This window comes from Acinonyx jubatus, chromosome B4 (assembly GCF_027475565.1).
Source record: "Acinonyx jubatus isolate Ajub_Pintada_27869175 chromosome B4, VMU_Ajub_asm_v1.0, whole genome shotgun sequence".
Lineage (NCBI taxonomy): Eukaryota > Metazoa > Chordata > Mammalia > Carnivora > Felidae > Acinonyx > Acinonyx jubatus.
The window spans coordinates 65,950,640-65,968,934 of NC_069387.1; the positions used below are offsets into that span (position 1 = coordinate 65,950,640).

At 35.4% G+C, this 18,295-nt stretch overlaps 1 protein-coding gene and 1 non-coding gene across 4 annotated transcripts in view; one reads left to right on the forward strand and one right to left on the reverse strand.

Annotated features, from left to right (window-relative positions):
* The window catches only part of CB4H12orf40 (chromosome B4 C12orf40 homolog), a 165,483-nt gene extending 153,126 nt beyond the window's left edge, over positions 1–12,357 (forward strand). For all 3 annotated transcript variants that reach the window (XM_015085066.3, XM_053226124.1, XM_053226125.1), the window contains 2 exons: positions 7,495–7,577; positions 11,590–12,357. In XM_015085066.3, the coding sequence (XP_014940552.1) occupies positions 7,495–7,577; positions 11,590–11,952 (446 nt within the window). In that variant the 3' untranslated portion in view covers positions 11,953–12,357. The remainder of the gene's footprint in view (positions 1–7,494; positions 7,578–11,589) is intronic.
* A 117-nt stretch (positions 12,358–12,474) lies between these two features.
* LOC113593118 (U6 spliceosomal RNA) lies at positions 12,475–12,585 on the reverse strand. The gene has a single exon (XR_003413177.1). It is a non-coding gene; the product is annotated as a U6 spliceosomal RNA (small nuclear RNA).
* Positions 12,586–18,295: the final 5,710 nt, after the last annotated feature.

The window sequence follows — 18,295 nt, forward strand, 5'->3', positions numbered from 1 at the left end:
TTTTGTGTGTATGTGGTGAGATACTTAAACTGTAGCTCCCCTGGGCATTTTATTTATTAATATTTTAAATTTTTTGTTTATTTTTGAGAGAGAGACGGAATGTGAGCAAGGGAGGGCAAGAGAGAAAAGGAGACACAGAACCTGAAGCAGGCTCCAGGTTCTGAGCTGTCACCACAGAGCCTGATGGAGGGGCTCGAACCCACAAACCATGAGATCATGACCTGAGCTGAAGTCAGATACTTAACTGACTGAGCCACCCATACCACCCCTATGTGGTGAGACACTTAAAATCTACTCCATGCTGTACATGAGATCCTCAAAAGTTATTTCTCATATCTGAACGTTTGGTTTTAAAAACATCTCTTGATGTTTTAGAAATTTCTATTAATTAAATAACTGTCTCTGGTCTCAACTGTTCCTTTCATAGTCAACATCTAGAAAATTCTTTTTTCTTTAAGAGCTATAGGTTGCCTCTTTCCTATTTTTGAACCTCTGTTTATTTACTATACTAAAAATGTTCCTCTTCTCAGTGAAAGAGGAATTTTCTATAGAAATTGCATTCTTTTATAAATCGGATTGTTTATAAATGTGGTTTGATCATCAGCCAATTTAAATTTTCATACTTTTTATCACATATATTTTATGTTTCAAATTTAAATTCTAGTTAGTTAACATATAATGTAATACTGGTTTCAGGAGTAGAAATTAGTGATTCATCATTTACATATAACACCCTGTGCTCATTACAAGTGCCTTCCTTAATGCCCATCCCCCATTTAGCTCGTCCTCCTACCCACCTCTGCTCTAACAATCCTCAGTTCTATATAGGTAAGAGAATCTTATGGTTTGCCTCCCTCTCTGTTTTTATATTAGATATTTCCTTCCCTTCCCCTATGTTCATCTCTTTTGTTTCTTAAATTCTACATGTGAGTGAAATCATATTTGTCTTTCTCTGATTAACTCATTTCACTTAGCATCATATACTCTAGCTCCATGCGTGTTGTTGCAAATGGCAAGATTTGGTTCTTTCTGATGGCTGAGTAATATTCCATTATATATATATATGTATATGTACATATATATATATATACACACACACACACACACACATACACACACACCACATCCTCTTTATCCATTCATCAGTCAGTGGATATTTGTGCTCTTCCCATAATTTGGCTGTTGTTGATAATACTGCTATAAACATGAGGGTGCATGTCCCCATTCAAATCTGTATTTTTGTATACTTTGGGTAAATAACTAGTAGTGTAATTGCTGGATCATAGGGTAGTTCTACTTTTAACTTCTTGAATAACCTCCATACTCTTTTTTAGAGTGGTTGTACCAGTTTGCATTTCCACCAACAGTGCAAGAGAGTTCCCCTTTCTCCACATCCTTGCCAACACCTGTTGTTTCCTGTGTTGTTAGTTTTAGCCATTATGACAGCTGTGAGGTGAAATCTCATAGTGTTTTCTTTTTTTTCTTTTGAGAGATAGAGGGCACAAGTGAGTGAGGAGCAGAAATGGGAAAGAGAGAAAATCCCCTGAGGGGCAGAAAGAGAGAGAGAGAAGGGGGGCCTTGAGTTCACCTGAAGCAGGACTCAAGCTCACCCCAATGCAGGACTCGAACTCATGAACTGTGAAATCATGATCTGAGCTGAAGTCAGATGCTTAACCAACTGAGCCACCCAGGTCCCCGTCTAATCATGGATTTGATTTGTATTTCCCTGATTATTAGTGACATTGAGTATCTTTTCACACGTCTGTTGCACTTCTTAAGTCTTCTTTGGAAAAATATTCATGTCTTCTGCCTGCATCTTGACTGGATTAATTGTTTTTTCGGTGTTAGTTTAATAAGTTCTTTATAGATTTTGGATTCTAACCCTTTATCAGATATGTCATTTGCAGATATCTTCTCCCCATTCTGAAGGTTGCATTTTAGTTTTGTTGATTGTTTGCTATGCAGAAGCTTTCTGTCTTGATGAAGTCCCAGTAGTTCATTTTTGCTTTTGTTTCCCCTTGACTCAAGAGGTAAGTAAGGTAGTAAGAAGTTGCTACAGCTGCTATCAACCTGGGGATGCCTGGGTGGCTCCGTCAGTTAAGCATCTGACTCTTGATTTCAATTCAGGTCATGATCTCACGGTTCATGAGTTTGAGCCCCACATAGGTCTCTGAACTGACAGTGTGGAGCCTGCTTGAGATTCTCTCTCTGCCCCTACCCTGCTTGTTCTCGTTCTCTCTCTCTCTCTCTCTCAAAATAAATTTAAAAAACTTTAAAAAAATTTGTTACCTGCATTCTCCTTTAGGATTTTGGTGGTTTCATGTCTCACATTTAGGTCTTCCATCCATTTTGAATTTATTTTTGTGTATGGTGTAAGAAAGTGGTCTAGTTTCGTTCTTCATGTTGCTGTCCAGTTCTCCCAGTATCATTTGCTAAAGAGACTGTCTTTTTTTCCATTGGATACTGTTTCCTGCTTTGTCAAAGATGAGTTGGCCATACATTTGTGGGTCTAGTTCTGGGGTTTCTATTCTATTCCATTGGTCTCTGTGTCTGTTTTTGTGCCAATACCATGCTGTCTTGATGATGACAGCTTTGTAGTAGAGGCGAAAGTCTGGGATTGTGATGCTGCCTGCTTTGGTTTTCTTCTTCAAAATTACTTTGGCTATTTGGGGTCTTTTGTGGTTCCATACAAATTTTAGGATTGCTATTCTAGCTTTGAGAAGAATGCTGGTGCTATTTTGGTTGGGATTGCATTGAGTGTGTAGATTGCTTTGGGTACATTGACATTTTAACAACCCATGAGCATGGCATGTTTTTCCATTTCTTTGTGTCTTCTTCAATTTCCTTCGTAAGCTTTCTATAGTTTTCAGCATATAGATCTTTTACATCTTTGGTTATGTTTATTCCTAGGTATTTTATGGTTCTTGGTGAAATTGTGAACGGGATCAGTTTCTTTATTTGTCTTTCTGTTGCTTCATTATTGATGTATAAAAATGCAGCCGATTTCTGTACATTGAATTTGTACCCTGTGACTCTGCTGAATTCATGTTATCAGCTCTAGGAGTCTTTTGGTGGAGTCTTTCGGGTCTTCCATGTATCATGTCTGCAAAAGTGAAAGTTTGACTTCTTTGCCAATTTTGATGTCTTTTATTTCATTTTGTTGTCCGATTGCTGATGCTAGGACTTCCAATACTATGTTAAACAAGTGGTGAGAGTGGACATCCCTGTCATGTTCCTGATCTCAGGGGGAAAGCTCTCAGTTTTTTCTCCCATTGAGGGTGATATTAGTTGTGGGCTTTTCATAAATGGCTTTTATGATGTTTAAGTATGTTCCTTCTATCCCGACTTTCTCGAGGGTTTTTATTAAAAAAGGATGCTGAATTTTGTCAAATGCTTTTTCTTCATCGATTGATGGGATCATATGGTTCTTATCGTTTCTTTTATTAATGTGATGTATCACATTGATTGATTTGCAAATGTTGAACCATCCCTGCAGCCCAGGAATTAATCCCACCTGATCATGGTGAATAATTCTTTTTATATGCTGTTGAATTTGATTTGCTAGTATCTTGTTGAGAATTTTTGCATCCATGTTCATCAGGGATATTGGCCTTTAGTTCTCCTTTTCTGTGGGGTCACTAACTGGTTTGGGAATCAAGGTAATGCTGGCTTCATAGAATAAGTCTGGAAGTTTTCCTTCCATTTCTATTTTTTGGAACAGCTTGAGGAGGATAGGTATTATCTCTGCTTTAAATGTCTGGTAGAATTCCCCAGGGAAGCCATCTGGTCCAGGACTCTTATGTGGTGGGAGATTTTTTTTTTTTTTTTTAATATATGAAATTTATTGTCAAATTGGTTTCCATACAACACCCAGTGCTCATCCCAAAAGATGCCCTCTTCAATACCCATCACTCACACTCCCCTCCCTCCCACCCCTCATCAGCCCTCAGTTTGTTCTCAGTGGGAGATTTTTGATAACTGATTCAATTTCTTTACTAGTTATGGATCTGTTCAAATTTTCTATTTCTTCCTGTTTGAGTTTTGGTAGTTTGTGGGTATCTAGGAATTTGTCCATTTCTTCCAGGTTGTCCTGTTGGCTGGCATATAATTTTCCATAGTATTCTCTGATAATTGCTTATATTTCTGAGGGATTGATTGTGATAAATCAATTTTCCTTCATGATTTTTTTTCTAATTGGGTCCTCTCTCTTTTCTTTTTGAGAAGTCTGGCTAGGGGTTTGTTTTCAATTTTGTTTGTTTTCAAAAAACCAACTCTTAGTTTCATTGATCTGTTCTATTGTTTTTTGGATTCTCTATTGTTTATTTCTGTTCTGATCTTTATTATTTCTCTTCTACTGGCCTTGGGGTTTCTTTGTTGTTCTGCTTCTATTTCCTTTAGGTGTGCTGTTAGATTTTGTATTTGAGATTTTTCTTGTTTCTTGAGCTAGGCCTGGATTGCAGTATATTTTCCTCTTAAGAGTGCCTTTGCTGCATCCCAAAGGGGTTTGGATTGTTATGTTTTAATTTTCATGTGTTCCATGTATTTTTTAGTTTCTTCTTTAATTGCCTTGTTGACACATTCTTTTTTTAGTAGGATGTTCTTTAACCTCCATGCATTTGAAGGTTTTTCAAACTTTTTCCTATGGTTGATGTCAAGTTTCATAGCATTGTGATCTGAAAGTGTCCATGGTATGATCTTATTGAGAGCTGTTTTGTGACCCAGTATGTGATCTATCTTGGAGAATGTTCCATGTACACTCGAGAAGAATATGCATTCTGCTGCTTTAGGATGAAAAGTTGTAAATATATCTGTCAAGTCCATCTGATCCAGTGTATCATTCAGGGCCATTGTTTATTGATTTTCCGTCTAGATGATCTGTCCATTGTTGTAAGTGGAGTATTAAGGTCCCCTGCAATTACCACATTCTTACCAATAAGATTGCTTACCAATAAGATGTTTGTGATTAACTGTTGTATATATTTGGGTGCTTCCAAATTTGGTGCATAAACATTTATTGTTAGCCCTTCTTGATGGATTGACTTGTAATTATTATATAATGCCCTTCTTCATCTCTTGTTACAGCCTTTAGTTTAAAATCTAGTTTGTCTGATATAAGTATGGCTACTCCAACTTTCTTTTGACTTCCAGTAGCATGATAGCTGGTTCTCCATCCCCTCAATTTCAATTTGAAGGTGTCCTCAGGTCTAAAATTGGTCTCTTATAGACAGAAAATAGATGGGTCTTGGTTTTTTTTTGTTTTTTTGTTTTGTTTTTTTATCCATTTTGATACTCTGTCTTTTGATTGGAACATTTAGTCCATTTATATTAAGTGTTATTATTGAAAGATACGCGTTTAGAGTCACTGTGTTATCTGTAGGTTTCATGCTTGTAGTGGTGTCTCTGGTCCTTTGTGATCTTTGTAGCATTCCACTCACTGAGGCCCCCTTAGGATCTCTTGTAGGGCTGGTTTAGTGGTGATGAATTCCTTCAGTTTTTGTTTGTTTGGGAAAACGTTTATATCTCCTTCTATTCTGGATGACAGACTTGCTGGGTAAAGAGTTCTTGGCTGCATATTTTTTCTGTTCATCACTTTGAAGATTCCCTGCCATTCCTTTCCGGCCTGCCAAGTTTCAGTAGATAGGTCTGCTACTACCCTTATGTGTCTACCTTTTTATGTTAAGGCCTGTTTATCCCTAACTGCTTTCAGAATTCTCTCTTTATCCTTGTATTTTGCCAGTTTCACTATGATATGTTGTGCAGAAGATTGATTCAAGTTACGTCTGAAGGGGTTCTCTGTGCCTCTTGTATTTCAATGCCTGTTTCCTTCCCCAGGTTGAGGAATTCTCAGCTATGATTTGCTCAAGTACACCTTTGGCCCCTTTCTCTCTCTTTTTCTTCTTCTGGAACTCCTATGATATGGATATTATTCCATTTCCTTGAATCACTTCTGTAATTTTCCTGTCATGATCCAGAAGTTTTTTTTATCTCTTTCTCAGCTTCCTCTTTTTCCATAATTTTATCTTCTATTTCACCTATTCCCCCCCCCCTTTGCCTCTTCAATTCTCACTGTCACTGCCTCCAGTTTATTTTTCACCTCCTTTATAGCATTTTTAAAATTCACCATTACTATTTTTTAGTTCCTTAATGTCTGCAGAAATAGATTCTCTGCTGTCTTCTATGCTTTTTTCACCCCAGCAATTAATCTTAGACTGTTATTCTAAATTCTTGTTCAGTTATATTGTTTATATCTGTTTCGAGCAATTCTTTAGCTGTCATTTCTTCCTGGAATTTCTTTTGAGGAGAATTCTTCTGTTTCATCATTTTGGCTAGTTTTCTGTCCCTTATGTGTTATAAAAGCTCATTGTGTGCCTTGTACCTGCGAGAACTGCTATATTAAAAAGGGGTCATACATGTCCAGGGCCTGGCCCTTCAGGAGGTGTTCTTTGGAGAGTGTTACTTACTCCCTCTTGTTGTTGACTTTGGTTACTTTATCTCCCTACTCATAGAAGTAGAGATCCTGACATGAGGCTCGAACTCATGAACCATGAGATCATGACCTGAGCTGAATACCAAGAGTTGGGTACTTAACTGACTGAGCTGCCCTCGCACCCTTCCTTGGGGTTTTCTTGAGAGGAAACCCATTTTCATAGACAAAGGGACAGGAATTGTTGAAGCTACTGTTGACTTCAAGTATTTATGCATTGTAGGGAGTTATGACCTGCCTCTTAGGTGCACTTTTAAACTGTACTTGCAATCAAGTTGCAGTTGTCTGGTTGCAGTTATCTGGTTCCAGATAATGAACCAGATAATGAAAGAATATTATACTGGATGCTTTGAATTGATTTTTTTTCATACAGTTTTGATTGTACAATTAATCTTCATTTACTGGATTAACGCATATCTGCATGTTGGGATTTAATAAACTTGATTTATTCCTCTTTCTTGCAGTTGACACTTCAAATTATTTGTTTATATGGGGTACCTGGATGGCTTAGTTGGTTAAGTGTCTGACTTCGGCTCAGGTCATGATTTCGCGGTTTGTGAGTTTGAACCCTGCTCGGGCTCTGTGCTGACAGCTCAGAGCCTGGAGCCTGCTTCAGATTCTGTATCTCCCCCTCTCTCTACCCCTCCCATGCTCATGCTCTGTCTCTGTCTCTCAATAATGAATAAATGTTAAAAAATTTTTTAAATTATTTGTTTATAATAAATGGTTCATATATTGGGAAAAAACAACCCAATATTCTTTATTATCCTTTCTTTCCTTATGTATATACTCTTATTTTACTTATAGATACAAATGTTTTAAGTATAAAATCCATAATACTGTCAGAAATGAAAGCTGCCCAAGTATACAAAATTTTAGCTAGTTTTTACACACTTTATAGCTCTCTGTAGAATGTTAACTAAATGTATTTTACCGGCAAAGAGTTTTGCCTATGTATATACTTTGTATATATAAATACCATTCTTCATGAATTAAATCTTTATTTTCAGATCTTGATTCTTCACAGAGTAGTCAATCTACCAGTTATTCTCCAAGGCCAACAGATAGTTGCTTCAGTTCTAGTTCAGAAATGGTAAGTTACATTTTTTTTTTTTTGCTTATTAATTTATGCTCTGCTAATTTAGAATTACTTACATTTTTCATAGGTTACCTTTACATTCTAAAAAATTGTCAATAAATAATGAAAATTTGAAAAAAATATTAAACACTTCAAGTGTAAGAAAAATATAAACAGAAATGTAAAATTGAAATGTAAATATCATTCATTCATTTATAAAAATGATGTGTTCATTATTATTTACCAGAGCCACTCTTATCAAGGATAAAGTTGGATTTCTTTTGAAATGCTTTTTAAAAGAACCCGCTTACAATAATTAAAAACCTAAAACAACTAAGAATACATAGAAAAAGTCTGAAGGCTTAGATGAAGAAAACTATAAAATGTTGAAGAATGTAATCTGAATAAATGGAGTGTTATGTCCTCATGTTATGTCCTCAGTGGGAATGCTGCATTTCTCACAAATCACAGTTTAAATGGAGTTCTCCTTCATTAATTCTTCCATGTTCATTTAATCTGCCTTTTTTTTTTTTTTTTTTTTTTTTTTTTTTGTAGCGTCTGCCTCACTGTCCAAACGGCTCTTTCTAAGGATGGACACCTGTGGCCTCTATCTTGCCAATTTTAATGGGCATATTTAAGTTTTCATTTTATGAGAACTAATAATATTAGTAGAAGTTATTTTCTTGTTTTGAAACATGTTCTTTCTCTTTGCTTTTGTGATAATACACTTATCTTGGGTTTCCTTCATACCTCTTTGAATTCTACTTTATGGGGCGCCTGGGTGGCTCAGTTGGTTAAGCGTCCGACTTCGCCTCAGGTCATGATCTCATAGTCTGTGAGTTCGAGCCCCGCGTCGGGCTCTGTGCTGACAGCTCAGAGCCTCGAGCCTGTTTCAGATTCTGTGTCTCCCTCTCTCTGACACTCCCTCGTTCATGGTCTGTCTCTCTCTGTCTCAAAAATAAATGTTAAAAAAAAATAAATTCTACTTTAGCCTTTGATGACTTCTTTTCCACCCTTCTCCCTATATAAATGTAAGTTTAGGCTTTGCTATAGGACACTTTTCTTCTCTAAACCTATACTCTAAATGTTAGATGATGTTCTGTATTCCATCAACATATAATATTTGTCTCATGACAGTTTTCATCTTTGTCATTTTAGCCCAGATGCTTATTGAGATGTCCAGTTTCCTATTTGATATAGCTTCTTGGATATTTAACTAAAATCTCACTTTATTTTTGAAACATTTATATTTTTATTTGAGAGAGAGCGTGCAAGCAAGAAGGGGAGAAGGGCAGAGAGGGAGCGAAAGAGAGAGTGGAAGATAGAGAGAGCAAAAGAGAGAGATAGAGCATGAAAGAGAGAGAGAGAGAGAGAGAGAGAGAGAGAGAGCGAGCCTGTCTCAAGCAGGCTCCACACTTAGTGCATCAATCCCACAGCCCTGGGATCGTGACCTGAGTCGAAATCAAGAGTCAGATGTTCAAACAACTGAGCCACCCAGGCACCCCTCCTTTTTTTCTTTCTCTTAAACTGAACACCCACAGGTCTTTGCCCCAGATCAGTTTTATTGATAATTCCCATATTAGTAGATACCTTTTTTATCCACTCAGTTGCTCACGCCAGAAACTTAGTTAACTTTGCCATTTCTTTCTGGCTCATAATTTTTTTTAACCACATTGTTTCCATCACTTCATCCACTCAGTTCTATCTCCAAAATAAATTGCATATTTATCTACTTCTCTCAACTTTTGCTGTCAGTATGCTAGCCTCAGGTACCAGTATATTGTTCTTGCACTATTGTGATGGTCTCCTGCGAGATCTCTCTACTTATACTCTTGTCCCACTTTCTTCTGTTAGCAGTCATCATGATCTTTTGAAAACCTAAGTTGAATCGTGTTATTTCTGTGTTTAAGTATTCAGTGGATTTAGGTTTTACTTTAGAATCTAACCTTCTTAGGGTGGCTACAGGCCATGTGTAATCTGGCCTCTGGCTACATCTCCAACTTCTAATGTTCTCCCTTTTACACCACACTTCACATGTACTGACTTTTTGACTTTTCGTTTTCTTAGCTTATCAGTCTCTTTTCTGTTTCAGGGCATTTGTAGATCCTATTTCCTTTGTCTTACTCTTACTCATCCTTTAAGTCTCAGTTCAAATATGTCACTTCTTCTGAAAGCCCCTCGTTGGCTCCTCAATCTAAACTAGCCTCTCAGTTATGCTTTCAGAGTGCTTCATACTTGTTCTTCATAAGGCTTTTCTTGATTTATAATTAGATATTCATATGCATGATTATTTGATTAGTATTATTTCCACCCGTGAGAATGTATGCTTTAAGAGGGCAGCAAACATGTCTACTTCACTCACATTGTAGAAGCTAAATGGATATTTATTTTCTTGAATAAATGTATTGAGCTTGTTTTTTCAAATTTGTGCCCAGCCAGTGTCAATGTTATTTCTTGGGCTTACTTTTTCTATTTTAGTGCCAATCTACTGCAGCCTACACCTTATTTCAGGGTTTTTATGTTAACTTTGCTTTTTTTTTTTTTTTTTAAACCTAGAACAGTCATTACTTTTATATTGGAATTTTAGTAAAAAATATTTTCATTAGTTCAGTAATTAAAATATAAATTTCTCTAAAACAAAACAAAACAAAAACAACGGGTGCTTGGGTAGCTCAGTCGGTTTAGCACCCGACCTCGGCTCAGATCATGAGCTCACCTGCATTGGGCTCGATGATGTCATCACAGAGCCTGCTTCAGATCCTCTGCTTTCCTCTCTCTCTGCCCTTCCCTTGCTTGCATGCATGCTCTCTCTCAAAAAAAAAAAGATAAAATTTTTCATGAAGTTGAAACATTCGAACTAGCAAATTGAAATCTACACCTATTAAAAGTTCTTAAAATTTGACTTTTTTAGATAACAGTTAAGATACTTATTCTTATTTAACTTCTTTTGTCTATTTTATTTGATTTTCCATTAGCTGATACTCTCCTTAAATTATACTTTTCATGAAGCTGGACCCATAAAAGATACAATCTAGATATTTTTGAACTTAATGAGTCAATGAGTGAATTATTTATTTATCAATTCTTTGTGTGAAATGGTAGGGGGATGATGTAGCCTATTATGAGGATTGAGAACAGAAAAAATTCCCTTTTCCTTTCTTAGCTCTTCTGCCTTTTTAATACAAGGATTATTATTGTTCTTGCTATTGTAAAAGTCCATAACCTCCTGGGAAGCAGTAGGTTATTGTTTTTTTAAGTTTTAATACCAGTATCATTAGCATGTAGTCTTATGTTAGTTTCAGGTGTATAATAGAGATTCAACAATTCTATACAGTACTAAATGCTCATCATGATAAGTGTACTCTTATTCCCCTTCACCTATTTCACCCATCCCCCCTCACCCACTTCCCCTCTGATAACCATCAGTTCTCTATAGTTAAGCATTTGTTTTTGGCTTGTCTCCTTTTTCTTTGTTCAATTTTTTTGTTTCTTAAATTCCACTTATGAGTGAAATCATACGGCATTTATCTTTCTCTGATTTATTTCACTTAGCATTATAGTCTCTGGGTCCCTCCATGTTGTTGTAAATGGCAAGGTTTTGTTCTTTTTCCTAGTGGAATAGTATTCCATTGTATATATATACCACATCTTCTTTATCTGTTCATCTACTGATGGACACTTCGATTGGGCTGCTTCCATAATTTTGCTACTGTAAATAATGCTGCAATAAACATAGGGCTGCACATATCTTTTTGAATTAGTGTTTTGGTATTCTTTGATTAAATGCCCAGTAGTAGCACTACTGAATCATATGGTAGTTCTAGTTTTAATTTTTTGCGGAATCTCTGGAAGCAGTGGATTAATGTTTGAAGACTATTTGTTGGTGTGCCAGCTTTGAATTGCAGCCTGCCAATATTTTCTAATTTTAAATTTTCTATAGTGTGAATTTTAGAATGCTTTGAAGTGATTGAATGATTTTTAGAAATTTAAGCAAAAATTTACAGCAAAATTACTGAATTTCTTTTAGCTATCTGAAGAAGAAGATAAAATATTGCAGCACGTTGAAGAATCAAATAGGAGAGCCATCAGAACCAAACAAATAACTAGTAATTTTTATCCAGAAAGGATGCCAAAACCTCCATGTGATGGGATTATTAAAAACAATGCCAAAATTCATGAACAAAATGAGAATCTTCACCACCTTTCAATGAAAGATAATACAGATCAGTTTCCACAGTCTCAGTGTAATTCAGCACACAATTCGCAGAATATAACCAGTAATAACCGCATTCTACAGGTTGCAAGATGTGATGCGTGGGTCCAGACAGACAGTGAACCTGTAATGGAAAAAAAATTAGATGCTGCCATACAGTGTGATATAATTTCATAATGTAAATGTAGAAGCAATATGTCTTTGTAATGTTGAAAGGTGCAGTGAAAATATTGAGGCAGATACCACTGGAGGGCAGGAAATCCTTAAGAACGACTGATACTCTAAAATTTCAGCCTGAGTCTTAGCATTTTACTTAATGTTCAGAATTTCATTAACGTAATAAGGAATGAGAATATGTAGCCAAGCACAAGGTAAAAGTATTTATGGCTTGTTTTAAAACATTTTAATTTTAATGTATACATTAATTTTACATAGATATTTCTTTAAACACATATGTAGCTAATCTTCAAGATACACATATTATATCTTCAAGTTTTTGGAAAAATACGTATGTAAATTTACTGTCTATAATTCTCATGGTGATTATTATGATCTATTTATGGATAAAGTATGTTTAATTGCCTCCTGTGTTTTCTTTATTTTAAAATTTAGTGCAGTTGCATCTGTTAGCAAAAATGTTCTAAGATTTTAAGACAGAAAATAATGCTAAACAGTGTCAAATATGTTTTGTAGTCCCATAAGAATTTTGTTAGCTGCTCATATTACAAATTTGCGTATCATCCTTATATAGGGCTTTGCTAGTTTTCTCTGTGTTGTTTCAATTTTAGTATATGTGCTGCTGTTAGCTACATATATTAAATATTATACCCTCATTAAAATTCTGGCATTCATTTTTAGATGAAATATATTTTCTAACTACTTACATTAAATATTATGCCCTAATTTAAAAATTCTGGCATTTTTAGACAAAATATATTTTCTGTTCTGTTTGGATAATGGTTTTTGTTGGTGCTTGTATTCAAAGGAGAATGTTTTTCTCTTTAAGCTATAAAAATATGTCAATGCTTTTCTAAAAGAAATCTTCAACATTAGAAAAAGTAATTTATGTTTACTAATTTTAATATTGCTAAGATTCTTTTCAAAAATATTATATCAGAATTTCTCATTTATAAAATACAGTCTTTGTTCCCAATATAACACTTATTTTTTTTTGTCAAGATTTTAAATGTTTATACTCTGAAATCAACCATTTGTATGGATGTATTACAAATTATACAGCACAGGACATTATGATATGTAACTGAACCAAAAATGTAGTTAGGAGTTTCTGTGCCTCTAAAGAAAAGGATGATGAGATATTCCATTGTTACATGCACACATATCAAATCAGTATTTTGTGCAGTAGGAGTGATCTAAAGCATAATGATTTAGAAACACTAACAGTGTTTAAACACTGATTTTTAAAAGGTAGCAGTCTTCAGTTTTTAGCTAGTTTTAGGAAGTTATTTTTGCAGGCTCGGGAAGCTCAAAGAGCTCCTGAGTAATTTTCTTAAGGTACAGTAATCATCTTCTGGAAGGGGAATATAATGATCTGATGTATATTGATAGTATTTCAAAAGCCAGATTTTCATTGTGATTTTAAACAAAGTATTCTGTCATGGATTGGTTATCCTGAGCAGTATTTTGCAAAATATGACCCAGCAATGAAGACCAATATAGAAAAAGAAGACCTTCTACCTGTGATACTAGAATAAGATTGAGCTGTGAATCTTCGCTTGGTTTCAAGTATCAAATAAATGAATTTTTCCCAAGTACTATGCTAATCAAAGTCTAGCAGTATTGAAAGCACCTTAATTACAGAAATCTACATGTAGTTACATTTTTGTCAATATCATAATGTGGCAGTTCAGCTCAGTAAGGTAAAAAGGAATGTCAGGGCTTTTTAGTGCAGTGACCACACATAGAAGAGGGTAAGGTACAGTGTAGTAAAGAATGTAAACTTGCCCAAAAGAAGGTCTTCCCTTTGTTCTTGGCTTTGGGGATGTAATCTCTATACCCTTGGAGTGTCCTGCATGCCTAATAGAAATGTTTTTGTTAGCCTGGGGACCTTGGACCAAGCTAGATAGTAACAGCATGATTTAGAATGAGACCTTAAATCAAGCAGTCTCAGCTCAACTTCTTAAGGTTTTAGAAACTGAGGTCAGCATGCCACTCTGATGTAGCCCCAGTAAAGACTCTGGACCCTAGGGTTTGGGTGAACTTTCCTGGTTGGCCGTACTGTATATGTTACCAGACAGTGATATCAGGAAAGTCTATGACTCCACAGAAGAGGTCTACTAGAAGCTCTTCATTTATTACTTTCCTAGAGTCTGTCCTGTGTGTTTCTTCCCTAGGCTGATTTTAATCTGTATTCTTTTCCTGTAATAAACTGTAATCGTGACTATAACATCTTTCAATGAACTGAGTCCTTGTAAAGCAAGTTATCAAATTTGAGGGTGCTCTTGAAACCCCTAAAGAAAGGGTAGTTTTGTGGACTGTTCCCTAACATTGCAGTTGCTAATTCTTTAGGTGCTTTAAGATGATGCATATATTTGGAAAGGAAAGTGAATATGGATTTACGGAATCAAAAAGACACATCTTACATAGTAGAATAGATTGTAGCATACTTCTTAAAATCCAATATGATTTAGGTTTTCCTTTGGTGAAGCCATTTAATGGAAAAAACAACAGAAGTAAGCAGCTTTCTTTCCATATTCACAACTTAAGATTTATAAAACGAGTAAATCTTAACTAAGGCTTATCCAAATGAAACAAAATGGAAAGCTCAATGATTATGCACACATTTGTATTGTAAGCTACCAATCACAGTGACTGCAAATAAGGTATGTACAGTCAGTTACGGCTGATGTATATGATACTGATCTGGAGTTGGCGCTTAACAAATTTATAAAACAGTGATTTGGGCCAGCATTAACTACTCTAGTAATTTGCCATCTGTAATAATATGAGGCTATCTTTAGGGATAGTCTCATGTAATTTTCTTTTTAGCACTTACCATAATTTTAATTTATTTGTATAATTTCTTGGTTAATGTTTATTTTCCCCATGACACCACATACAGCAGTGTAGCAAATGCTGTCATTGCTCTGCTCACGCTTCCTTGGCACTTTCCATTTAAATACATGCCAACCTGATTTCCAACTGACAGCACCTGTGACTTATTTCCTGAGAGGTTTCTCTTGGCTGAGACATCTGTGTTGACCATGTGCAGGCAGACAGGAAGTACCAGGGTGTTTGAGAGAAGTCTTTTAAAACAATGACTGATGGGAGTTGGTGGGTAAATACTCCAGTTCACTGTCCTCTTGGGCAGGATAACTCCCTCAGAAACATTTTCTGCACCAAAGTTTGACACACAGACCTGTACCATTAACATTACTATTGTGCAGGAGTTAGAGGTGCAGATTCTTAGAACCTACCCCCAAACTACTGAAACAGAATCTCTGGGGGCTGGGGATCAAGAATATATGCTTAAATGGATGATATTTATGCACTCCAATGTTGGAGAAACACTATCCTTACAGAGTTCCTCAGAGGGTTAAGTTGCCTACAAAGGTAGCTTGCTTGGTAATAAACCCTGTATTAGCTTCCTTTCTTTCTTGTCTCATTTTCCTACTTCCCTACAAGTTTTTCTTAAAATCACAGCCCCCATCCCCCCCCCCCCCCGCCCCCATGCTGCCCAAGACTACATGCACTTAAATGTTGCTTTGAGTTTTGCCTTCTAGTTTGCTTCTGGGAGAATCCATATTGACAGTTAGGGACCATGATGAATTGATGAACGAATTTTCTCTGTAGATGTGATTCAAATTCTGACATTGATACTTTTTCTAGTTTTACAGTTCTCTAGTTCCAGTTTTCCGTTTCTGCCACCTGCTGAAAATTCAGTAAGTACATCTAGCAGTATATTAGACACAAGTGAAGAGAGAATTTTTGAAGTGAAATACATCAGAATAAATTGTCCAAAATGCACAAAAAAAAAGAAAATGAGTGAAACAATGAGGAAGATAGAATATAAGTTCCAACATATACTTGATTGAAGTATCAACAGTGGAGGAGAGAGAATGGGAAAGAGGCATAAATTAAAGTGATAATGCCTGAGAAGTTTTCAAAATTGATCAGGCATACTAATTCACAAATTCAGGAAGTCCAAGAATTTCCAAGTAGGAAAAATAATTTGAAATCCCTGTCTAGACCCAGTATAATAAAATGGCAGAGCCTGACAGAAGATCTTGAAAGCAGCTGGAGAGAAAAAGACTACCTTCCGAGAAGGACAGCTGCACTGTTCGACGTTTTAGTAGCACTAATGGAAGACAAAATGCAGTGTAATCACACCTTCCAAATCCTGAAAGAAAAAAGCTATCATTTTAGACTTGTGTTTCTTTCCCTACAGCTCCAGCACTGTTTGAAACCACCAAACTAGCCAATACTAGCATTAAGAAACCATTTCTGCAGGATTTGGTGACTTATACTTAAGGCTTCTGTATGTAGATAGTGCTTTTTCTTTGTCGGAAAGTTTTTCATTTTTTTTAATTGTTTGGTCTTCAACCCATATGCTCAGTAATTTTTTCATTGCTTCTATTTCTTTAGGCTGCCTTCTTACTGACTGCAGCACTTGCTCAAAGACCTAGGAATTTCTTTTATTTTTTCAGTGTTATAGCTGATGGTCTGCAATATATATTCCTTTATGCCTATTACTGAGGAGATACCACTCTCATTTCTTTAAAAATGCTTTGTTTCAAGCTTCTTTAATACTTAAAACATTCCTTTTATGTGCACTGCTCAGCATTTTTGAGTCAAGACACTCAGATTTTTTGATTTGTTGAATACACACACACACATATTCATTATATATATAATTTTCACAAATGTGAAAGAATGGCAAAACATAAAAGATAATACACTGAATCAGGGTAAGTGGTAGGTTTTTGAATATGTGTGTGTTCATTCTGTGTATACCTATGTGACTCAGTTCAAATGGGTGCAGTTTTGTCCATTCACATAGGGTTTCTTGTGGATGCAATTGCACATCAATCTGTGAAATTTACTTTGTAAATTACATTGTACTCAAATTGTTTCCCAAATTTGCCTTCCCTTAATGGTTGTTATAGCAAACTTGACTTTTACCAGACCATAGTATTTTTTTCAGTTTTTTAATGGTGTCTTTGAAGAGCAAAAGTTCTAAATTTGATAAAAACAAACTAATTTATCTTTTCAGAAAAATTAATGATGTTACAGTTCTCCTCTGTGTTTCCTTCTAGACGTTTTGTATATTTAGTTCTTACATTTAGGCCTATGATTTATTTCCAGCTTTTATTTATTTTGTACCATATAAGGTAAAAAAAAATTTTTTTAACATAGATATCTAATTGCTCCAGCAGCATTTGTTGAAAAGACAATTCTTGCACCCAATGAATTAACTTGATGCCTTTGTCAAAAATAATTTGACTATGTGTGGTTTTGAACTCTTTATTATGTTCTATTGATGTATCTCTTCTTATGTGAAGCACACATTGTCTTGATTAATGTAGCTTCATAATAAGCAGGTTTTGAAATCAGTGTTACTACCTGTTTTTTAAAATAATTATTTCAGCTTTATATGCATTTACATATAAGATTTGGTCTCAGCCTGTCAATTTTTCCAAAAAAATCTAGTTAGATTTGATAGGAATTGTGTTGAATCTGTAGATAGTGATTTGGGGATTAGCATCTTAATAATCTTGAGCTTTACAATCAATGAATATTTATATCCATTTATTTTTAATTTCTTATATCAACCTTTTGTATAGACTGCTTCATGAGCAAGATAGATGTTGCTGTTTTAAGCCACTGAGTTTTGGGGCTTGTTACCCAATAGTAGACAGTTGGACATATTTTAGTACCTGGAAGTGAGGTGCTGCCACAACAAAAACCTAAAACGTGGCTTTGGGATGGAATGGCAGGATAAAGCTGCAAGGACCTTGAGAAAATTAAAGTATAGTAGCCCTTGAAGAGACTATTAGTGGTAACCTGGGGGTCCTCAAGGTGGCCACTGAGTGAGAACTGAAAGGAAATTGAGGATAATGGTATCAAAAGTTGGAAGAATGAGGACATTTATTATGTAGTGACAAAAAGTTAAGCAACATTACGATCTGTAGTAATGCAGAAAATAGAACTAACAAGAAAATAGAACTACAAAATTAAGGAGATTTCAAATTATTGAAGTGGCTTCTAGCTGTCTATAGTAAAATGCAAGATGAGAGTGTTAAGTAAAAGAAATACTTTCATATATAATGAAGCTTGGAGTTGCTGGAATCAAAAATAAAACTTTCTCATTCCAGTTTCTTCAGATGGCAAACAATATTAAAATTATGAAAAGGCTTTTGAACAAGGTCAATTGAAGGACAATGTCAGGAAAATAGGGAATAAAGGTGATGTCTAAGGTGTTATTCTAAAACTCTTTGCAAAGACCTCAGATTCGAGGTGGTATCTCAGATAAATATCTTTAAGGATCTTAAAGGACATG